This window comes from Festucalex cinctus, chromosome 2 (assembly GCF_051991245.1).
Source record: "Festucalex cinctus isolate MCC-2025b chromosome 2, RoL_Fcin_1.0, whole genome shotgun sequence".
Lineage (NCBI taxonomy): Eukaryota > Metazoa > Chordata > Actinopteri > Syngnathiformes > Syngnathidae > Festucalex > Festucalex cinctus.
In genome coordinates this window covers 16,453,503-16,463,118 of record NC_135412.1, presented here as the reverse complement: position 1 = coordinate 16,463,118, position 9,616 = coordinate 16,453,503, and the positions used below count along the sequence as shown (strand labels likewise).

General features: G+C 43.7%; 1 protein-coding gene and 1 long non-coding RNA gene across 3 annotated transcripts; one reads left to right on the top strand and one right to left on the bottom strand.

Annotated features, from left to right (window-relative positions):
- Positions 1-70: 70 nt before the first annotated feature.
- LOC144013933 (protein FAM110A-like) lies at positions 71-8,231 on the top strand. 2 transcript variants are annotated; one of them, XM_077513319.1, is made up of 4 exons: positions 71-268; positions 4,998-5,058; positions 5,154-5,730; positions 6,895-8,231. In XM_077513319.1, exons 3-4 carry the CDS (start codon positions 5,251-5,253, stop codon positions 7,567-7,569), a joined length of 1,155 nt encoding a protein of 384 aa, XP_077369445.1. In that variant the 5' UTR covers positions 71-268; positions 4,998-5,058; positions 5,154-5,250; the 3' UTR covers positions 7,570-8,231. The 2 variants fall into 2 exon arrangements, with proteins under 2 accessions (XP_077369445.1, XP_077369446.1); XM_077513320.1 differs by lacking the exon at positions 71-268 and adding an exon at positions 291-635.
- On the bottom strand, positions 2,518-3,971 carry LOC144013936 (uncharacterized). The gene is made up of 3 exons (XR_013282371.1): positions 3,667-3,971; positions 3,025-3,255; positions 2,518-2,747 (listed from the first exon to the last, which is right to left on the bottom strand). It is a non-coding gene; the product is annotated as an uncharacterized LOC144013936 (long non-coding RNA).
- Positions 8,232-9,616: the final 1,385 nt, after the last annotated feature.

The following is a 9,616-nucleotide window of genomic DNA, read 5'->3' as shown; positions in this document are numbered from 1 at the left end:
TTTATTTATTTATTTATTTATTTGAAGGCAGGTAAATTTAGCCGGCGCACTGTCTTCCGGGTTTCAATTGGAACGGCCCAATCAGCAAGAAAGTGGGCGGTGTCTGAGCCAGCACACTGCAGTTGTCACGCAGGTTAAACTGGTGGTGTTGCTCCAAATGTTTGATGCCGTCGTTTCTTTTTCGTGTGGACAGCTCGGAAGACGACAGCACGGAAGACGACAGCACGAGCGCCGGTGAAAACGAAGCGACAACTTACTTTACGTCCAGGTGAGGACTTTCCTCTTATTTGACAAACAAACTCTCTAAGTCATTTGTTTCCTTGGCGTTGGAGGAATTGAGTTGCTGGGGGCAAGCCTACGCATGCCCTTAGTCTACAATACAGTAAATGTGGGACGATTTGTTTTTGTTGTTTTAATCTCTCGCCGTTAAGTTTACATGTCGTTATGTAAAGCTATTTGCTTCCTTTGTCTCTGGACGTGTCAACTCTTTTTATGGCCGGCTCTACTTGGCGTGTGAGGCGAGAGATAGTAAGATCATTCTAGTGCAGAGGTGACTGGAAGTGTAAAAGAAGTATGTGACTGTAAAAGTCAAACGGCTCCAGCAGAGAATCTGGCAAGGCAACAATGTGCAGAATGTGAGTGGCATTGATTTGAAATTGAAAGTACACGGAGCATCTGAAATGGTCGGAGGAAGCACCTGTGCTGTGTTCACCTTGTCAGCAGGAGAGGCTTCAGGTGTGCGTGCTTACTTGATTAAATCTAGACTAGTTAAATTGGAAGGATTGATTGATTGAGCTGAGCGAAATTTCAACAGATAAGTTGATTCAATAACAGAACTAGTGGGAATTCAGACATTTATCAATGAGGGACAAGCTAATTGATCTCTGGTTGATTAATGGAATTGAGCGTTCAAAGCAAACATGCTGAAGCAGCATTTAGCTGTTATGCTGCACGCAAATAGGTCGCTTGCACATCGTAATGCATCATGGGAGTTTTTCCTTCGGGCGCCATATTGGGTGTCCGCCGGTTCACAAGGTACACTCGCGAGTTACACGGTAGAGCTTATCAACCTGATGTAATTTTCGCAGTATTTTCACGATTTACCGGAAGATCAAAAACAACGATACAGGCAGAAGGTGTCTCTGTGTGGCGGGATTGATCCTAATTACGTCCTGACCATGGGTGATTTTTTTTTTGACGGAGAAAGCTTGCTGGCCAAATGTGACATCTCTGGACATCTTTCCCTACCTCGCGTTGACAACATGCTCCATAACACGCCAACAAATCCCTGGAGGCTTACAATTATTTTGTAAGCGGGTGGATACAGAGTGTAAACTTTAGCATCGCATCAGAAGAAACTGTTGCTGTTGCACGTAAGTAAACCACATGGTGTTGGTAATTCTGCACACAAAAATGTTGATTTGTTCTCAGGCTTCCTGTTATCATTGTGTTTACATGCACAGCTAGGTTTACCTGATGTGGTTTTTCTAACAATTTTATAACAGGCAAATATGGCAGAGCGTATAAGAATAAAAAGTAACTATGCACAGCCTCCCCGTGGCTTAATTAAATTTAATGCTACCCTTTCACTAGTTACATGTTACTTAATCAACTTATTCTAAATGGTTAAGGTTAACCACTCTCAGAGGACGTATTTTTAGTTTCAGTTTCCAGTACAATAAAACGTGTTCATGGTAACTACTGAGCATACTGACAGCTTTTCTTATGATCTCACGGTTAAGGAGGCTGTCACAACACCCAATTTCTGTCTGGTGCCAGATGGCAACAATTCCCATCACTTGTCACGACAACACCAATAGTATTACCAGGTATGTATGGCTTTACTTTTTGTAGTTTCTTATTTAATTCTATGTTTCATATTTTCATTACAATGTTTGTAATATTTTCAGATTCAGGCACAGATGAGTTTAACTGGACGGACTTCTGCGACTTTGTGGTGTGGACAAAGTGTGATTGAGCGAGTCCACCCAGATCGCTCGTTTTGGCCAGCTGGAAAAGCCAGAGTTTTTTTTTCCCAAAATCCCCTCCTTACCTGAACTGCTCGGGAGAGCATTTACTAGATCAGCAGTGGACTTCCAGTGTTCCTGCTCAGCCGCTGTCACCTACCACTTGCTCATGTACTTCAAAGATGCGGAATAAAGTAGTTTTTTGTGCTGCAGCAGATTGTAAAATCAAATGATATCACTTGAAGTGTGCCAATCTAGACTGCCAAAAGGACAGTGGTTTTGTGATAAGTGTGAAACAAGGATTATTGGGAAAACTGTAACACAGTACTGGTACTTGTCTTACATTAAACAAATTTAAAAGAGAGCAACTTTTTCCTCTGTACATAGTATAATGAAAGTCATTGCGTACCCCATCAACATTACATCATACCGTCATCTCAGGATGGTAGGCACCTGTGCTAAAATAAACGACATTAATTAACAGTTCAATTTTTAACCCTGAAATTACTACATCTAATCATTATTCACTTCATTTTTGTGCTTTTAGAAATAATAGAGATTTATGCCATTACTTTAAGAGGGACCATATTGCACATTGAGTCAAATCCTGTCATTTGTATTATGTATAGCTTTGTAAACAAACCCAACAATAGAATTTGTATAAACGCTGCCTTTATTAGCGCCAAACAAACAGTCGCATGTTGTCCTCCTCCAATGCTTTGATGCTCGCCTTCGTTTCCATCATGTCATTGGCAATCAAGTCGGTGTGGCATGAGATCCCTAAAGAAAAAAATAAAGAAAAAAAAAATCACAAAAAAATACGGTACCAGTAATAGGTTTAATATAGTAAAGTAGTATAGTTTTTTTGTCAGTGTAAAAGAAATGTACACATTTTGTTGCATTTTTTAATGTATGAACATTGCTACAGGCAAATACTTATTTCTATAAACACTTCCAAATGTCTCTAAAATATAAGGTGCGTGTACACACACAAACAAAAACACATACATTCACTCATGCATACAATATATCATGTAATGAATTCTGAGTGGCATACCAGAGTCAATGATGTCAGCAGTACTTGAGGGTACAGGTTACTGGAGCCATCTGGCTGCATAACTGCAACAATCTCTGCCACTTCGAGTCGTCTTTTCTTTGCTTGTCTCTCCTGTGCACGTTCATATCTTGGCACCGACTGGGCTGAGACATAGATGTTGTAACTTGGGACCCAACTTTAATGTTGGAGCCCAGTCGGGATGATTGGACAGAAAAACGGGCGCAGGGCGACCTGTTAAAATAAACAAATATATAAACAAATAAAATATGGAAAGACTGGTTATTTTACCGCAGTAGGGTGGCCGTGAATAAGTTCTTTAGCATGATGTGTAGGCTACCGGGGCTCTGTTTTCTTGCATCAGCCCCTTCTGTCTCTTTTTTTTCCAAGTTTACATTTTGCCACCAAAAAACATGTTATCGGCATTAAAAGCCCAAGACTAATCAATCCAATTTCAGCAGTAAACACTTTGCACTAGCACTACTTGTGAAAATGTTCGATGTTAGCTTTCGGCTAACGTCCGCTAGCCAGCTTGTACTACCGAACTTGCTTGCTCATGAATCCAAAACATAAGCAACTTGCCCATATATGGGCGGTCGAAACGTTATTAATCCTCATGCATTAAATAAAGGTAAACAAGCTTACCGCTCACAAAGTGATCGCTGCACACACGAGCCCAAAGTAACGACTTCCCTCCGGAGTCCGCACTCCTCTGTCTCCAGGCCCTGGTTCCTAATTATTTTCGGAATTCGGAAAAAAGACCGACCATTTTCCCCCTTGGCTTTGTTCGAACAGCCAACGATACAGCAACAATGTACCATTTTAAACGCAGAAAACAAACGTGATAGATACGTGTTAGACCGAATCGCTACGTAAATGGAGGCCACCCAGCATGGCGACTACGAGAAATCCGAGGCGGAAGTGACGACATGTGCAAGCGACCTATAGAATAAGCTGTCAACAGAAGTCAGGTAATGATGTGAAGCATGTTGTTACTTTTTTTGTATATGAAATGTGCTACACAAAAAGCTTTCTTGCCTTTTCTGTTGCTCAGATTAATCACGCAGATATGCGCTTTGAATGAGGTCCCATATTATTAAACTTTTCCACATATTAAAATAGTTGTCAAATGTGTAAAAGACTAAATTTACTTTACTTTGGATGTAATACTTTTGCTGTCCCAAAATCGGCCAAAAAGCGCTCTGTTCCAAACAGCCTGTTTTAAGGGGCGTGTCACTTTTATGTAAATAGCTGCACAAGGCCACACCCTTCTCTCTCGAATGGGGCTGTGATTTCGGCTCCGCTAGCCATGTGCTAATGTTGTGAATGGAAATGGCTGGCCATGGCGAACAAAAACCAATTTGAGGCAGGCATGTCTTTTACGCGTTTTAGAACTATTTTAGTGTGTGGAAAAGTGGCATAACGTGTTACTGTGGTAAAAAGTAGCATAATGTTACTACAGAGACTATAGCGTTAGTTTGCCGAAAGCGGCAACTCTCCCGCGAGCGTTATTTTGTAGTGAATGACTCTAATTTGCCGTGAATGCTTGTAGACATTTACAAGCGGTTATGAATAACACAAATGTCCACATTTAGGCCACTGCGCGGTCACAACGTGCAAGCCGTCTCGTCGAGACCACTTAGCGGTCAGTTACCACTACAAAGTCACGTCAACTATAGGTGGCGAGTTGCCAGTCTTGGCAAAATAATCGCCGCGGATTGTATCTTGGCAAAAACAATATGCATATGGGGATGCATATTATTGATAGAAAACTCCACTAAAGTGTATTTTATTTTCATACTATGGGCCCTTTGAGTGGACAGCTTGCTGTGGAGCTGATACAAGCTAGCAGGTTAACCTTTGTTTGACTTAATTGGTCTTTGTTGGTAACTGTGAGAAATGGAAAATGATCAATTTCTTCACAAAAATGTATTAAAGGGAAAAAAAAAATTCTACTGTATTTTTTGTCCCCCCAGAGATTTTTACCAAGCTGGAAGGCCTTTGCACTAACCAGTAGGCCTACCCACGAACAACAAGGTTGGTGACCCCTGTTTTAGAATGATCAATATTTTCTAAAGGTCTTCCAACTGCCGGTTTTCATTTCCTGGTTTGATTTGGTCTCTCTTGCGCAGGTCATCAAGAAAGCCGTGCGGGCAATGAACCCGCCCACCAAGAACAGGAAAACCTCACTTGACCAACTGTAGCTTGTAACCGGGACGCGGATCCAAAATGCCGGTGGAGGCCGTCCCGCAGCCGGCGCGGCCCGCCGCATCGGCGACCTTCCCCCGCCTGCGGCCCAAGGGCTCGGTGGGTCCCGAATTCTACCGGCAAAGTCCGCCCTCGGCCGTCCGACCCAAGCAGAGCGCCGTGGAGAGGCTGGAAGCGGACAAGGCCAAGTACGTCAAGAGTCAGGTAGCGCTGTCCAAGCAGCAGCCGCTCAGGCCTCCCAACGCACGCAAACCTCTTCTGCTCGGACCCGTCGCCTGCACTGCGCTCAGGCCCGCCAAGAAGACGCCCGGCCAGCCCAAGAGCAAGCAGGACGCCGTCCAGCTGGACCTGGAACATCTGAGCAGCCTGATCAGCGACGTCGGCGAGGGGCCCGGTACGGTTGCGAGCGCAGATTCCTTTGACGCGTCGCCTCTGCTGACTCCGCAGGAAAAAGAGCTGCCAGAGCCACCGTCGCAGCCTCGCTCCTCCAGTCCCGCCAAGGTGACTCAACTCAACTTTTAAAATGCTTCCATCACATTTTGCAACTCTTACACAAAAGGTGCAAAATTTTGTTTGTTCTTATTCCACGTTTTGCGTGAAGCTGTTGTGGGTGAGAGAGTTTCCTTTTGGTAATCACGATTAGGATGATTTTTTTTTTTTTTTTTGGAACAAAACAAGCAAATGTTTAAAACATAAAGAAGATATTAAAATAAATACATTTTCTTTGAAACACTACTTAATTAATTATGCAAATTTCTTTTGGACCAACCAAAATGTATTATTTTAAAATAAAAAGGTGCAAATATATACATTTAAACAATTCAAAATTAGTATTAATAACCTTTTTTTTTTTTTTACGATTATGCCAATTTTGTAATTGTGGACTGTAATAATTGCAATTGAATTTAATTTCAATTCATTGCACAGTCCTATCTTAAAGGGATAGTTCGGATTTTTTTAACATGAATCTCAATTTCATCCTCACCTGCAGTGTGTGCGATCATCACTGACTTACGCCTGACAGCGTTCTATGACACGCGTTCTGGTCCGGTGTTGGACGAGAGGAAAATAGTCCGGCAAGTTAGCTGGGGTCACGGAAATAAAGCGTTTTTCTTCTAAAAAGAATTTGTGTTCAAAAGAGTGATACATTTTGCATCATAAAACTCCCTCCTGAAAAAAAGTCAGACTCGATTACTGCCGGGCACTATTTTTCTGTTTGTTCGTATCACTGCGTGTCACGCCTTCCGCCTTCGAAAAGACAAAACAACTTAGTACTTAGTATGCATCCTCTCAACTGCAAAGAACGATTGAAGAAATGGTAGTTATTACACAAACGGCCAGCGGGTGGCAGCAGAGCAAAGGAGATCAACCAGCGCCATGTTGAAAATAAGCTCAATTACTCAAAATTTTAAATAGATTTGTGAATAATGATGAAACTTAGCTATATTCTAATGCTAATTGCTGCAAAATAGAAACATATATATATATATATATATATATTTATTTAGTTTTTTTTTCTTTCCCCCCCCCCCCCCCGATGAAAGAAGAGACTTAAATTTTTCTTTTGGTAGGTTCCATGTTTTAATGGCAATAGAATATCAAGGGTGGAAAAGTACAAAAGATTGTGGAAGTGTGGCGACAACTGACAGTCGTGTCTTGTAATAGGTGCGACCAAAGGCGACCCAGGTGGAAAGTCCGGGATCTCAGACGGCGGGTGCGGTGCGCCGAGTGGACGTCATACCCCAAGCCAGCCGGGCGAGGACCCCGCGCAGGCCGCCGCTCTTCATCCGGCAGCCGCTTCAGCCGCTCCCGTTGCACCCGCAGTTTCCGCTCCGCCCGGCCATTTCGCACCTCCTCCTCCGCGCAAAGGCCACCACGCCTTCTCCCCTGAAACCCGTCGCCACCACACCCAAACTGGAGAACCCACCGACCTCTCCGTTTCCCGTTTTCCTTGATTTGCCGCCTCCCTCCCCGGCGCTCGCCCCTCTATCTGGCTCCCCCCGCAGCAAGAAACGTCCGTCTCTGACCCGCTCCAAATCGGACATGAGCGAGCGGTTCTCCCGAGCCGGGACGGAGCTGGAGCGCTTCTTCAACCTGTGCGGTTTGGACCCGGCGGAGCTGCAGGAGTTTTCCGGGTCAGTGTCTGACATGGTGTCTCTGGCCCGCTTCCGCAGCGTCAGCGCTCCGGGTTCGGAGTGCGGCGCTTCCGGCGGGCAGGACGGCGACGACGCCGGTGGCGAGGATGAGGATGCCGACGAGCGCGTTCCCTACGGCGTTTCGGTCATCGAGAGGAACGCCCGCGTCATCAAGTGGCTTTACGGGCTGCGGCAGGCAAAGTGACCGCAAGCGGGTGGAACAAATTTGCCACGAGGATTGTGGGAAATGTTTCTGTGAATTTTTGTTTTTGTTTTTTTTAATTAGAAAAAAAAAACAAAAAAAGTCAGCTGTCCTTGACAGAAATTTCCGCGGACATGTTGAAAGTTTCAAGATCTCCAAATTGAAGAGGAAGGTGACCATTTTGGAGATGGGAGGGCCTGCTTATGGCTTTGTGATTTTTTTTTTTTTTTTTTAGTTTTTGTTTATCATCGCCCAGTTGACTTTGAAATACCGGCGGACAAAAGTTCATAGTCACCGCTGACTACTGTTTGTTTTGTTTTTTTTCTCCTACGCCAAGCTTGTGAATGGCATTAAATGCTTTCATATTTTTGTTGCTGTGTTAAAGATTGTTTCCTGGTGATTATTTTTGTGGATGACGAGCGGTTATCACCTGTGCCAGTTTATTTATAAACTTGTAATTTCCTGATAGCTCATTTGGACAAAAGCGTTATATATTTTTTTGTTTTGTTTTAATCTGATCTGTCCTGGTCATGTTGAGTTATGCAATCTTTTCAAATGTTGCATTGCGGGATTCAAACTGCCAAACCGTTGCAATGACAGTTTAGTGCATCAGTGTTGAGTTTTACATTGTTAAGTTGTTAAATAAACTGTTGAACTCTGAAAAATGGAATCCTGTTTTTCCAAGATATTGTCGAACTTGTGATAATTTCATCACGTGAGGATGTGGGCTGAGTGAAAGTACACCTGAAGAGTTGTCCAACCGCATTCCGGTGTCAAATTCAAGACTCGAGTACACGCACAGGTGACAAATAGCCTTTGCGTGAGGACCGAGCGCGTCTGGTTGGCAAAGTTCACGGTGACGTTCGCAAGCAGGGGCACATTCGTTAAAAAAGAGGCCATCTTTGCATTAAAAAAAAGAACTGCTGCCAAGTAAGTAAAATGAGGCTTCAAAATGCTTTGGGTGTGTCTGCTGAATACTGTGAAAGCACGTCCTGCTTAACACCGCGACAACATGGAGCGATGATGCTACATCGGTTAGTGTCTTTGTTGTGGTGCTTTTTCACATCGCAACAACAAGGCACTCTAAGCTCAATGAGTCAAGTATCACTTTAAGTGATTTATCCATCACTATGCGTTGCTGGAATGTCACAATGAGACATTGGCACTTTAACGCTCAAGTTGTGAAATCGTGGGCGAGGGGCAACTCATTCAAGTGTCATGCTTTAATAACACCCAAAAACGAACGTTGAAAAAAGTTGAATGTAAAATTTACACAATTGAGTACTTACGTCGTTCTGTCTGCACATTTTCAGAAATTATCCTCCAACATAAAATATATTTAGAAACAAATCTCTCCATTCACTTGACAGGCTGTTTGCAGGTCAGATACCTGAAAAATGCACATCAGTCATCACATGCAACCGATTATGGTGCCTCATTGCTGGCAGCTGTTACCATGGCAACTGTTAAAAGAAATTGGCTTGATGTTTTCCATTGAGTGTATCATCAGTGCCACAATTTTCCAAATGAGTCTCTGAGCGTGTTCCTTCCTGCAAAGAGAACAGTGCCTACTGCAGCGGTTCCAAACCTTTTTCGGCTTGCCAAACCCCAAAACTTTTGGTGACCCCTCAACGTTGACCATCGTCCAAAAGTAGAATGTAACGCGCAGTCTCTCTGATACTGCCCCCAGCTGGACAAGGCTGGTACACCAAACAGAGCAGCACCGTGGCCATTAAACTGACGTCCAATTTGTTGACAGTTTCATCCTTGTAAAATTCCACTTCCTGTTTATAGCTGCGTCCTGTTGATCGATCATCGGACATAGGTCGTGATGTCAGAATGTGAACGGCTGATGAAGAGGAGGACTCTGACAAGCACTTCTAATGCAAGCAGGAAATAATGTCAGCAGCCAGTGTCGAGAACGTGACTCATCCGGAGGAGACAGGCACATCTAGCACTTTCCTCTTGAAGTGTGAAGCCCGCTTGTTGTTGTCTCTGTTGTGAGGTGGCGAGCTGACATGTGGAGGATGACATTGCATCCCACCCGTAA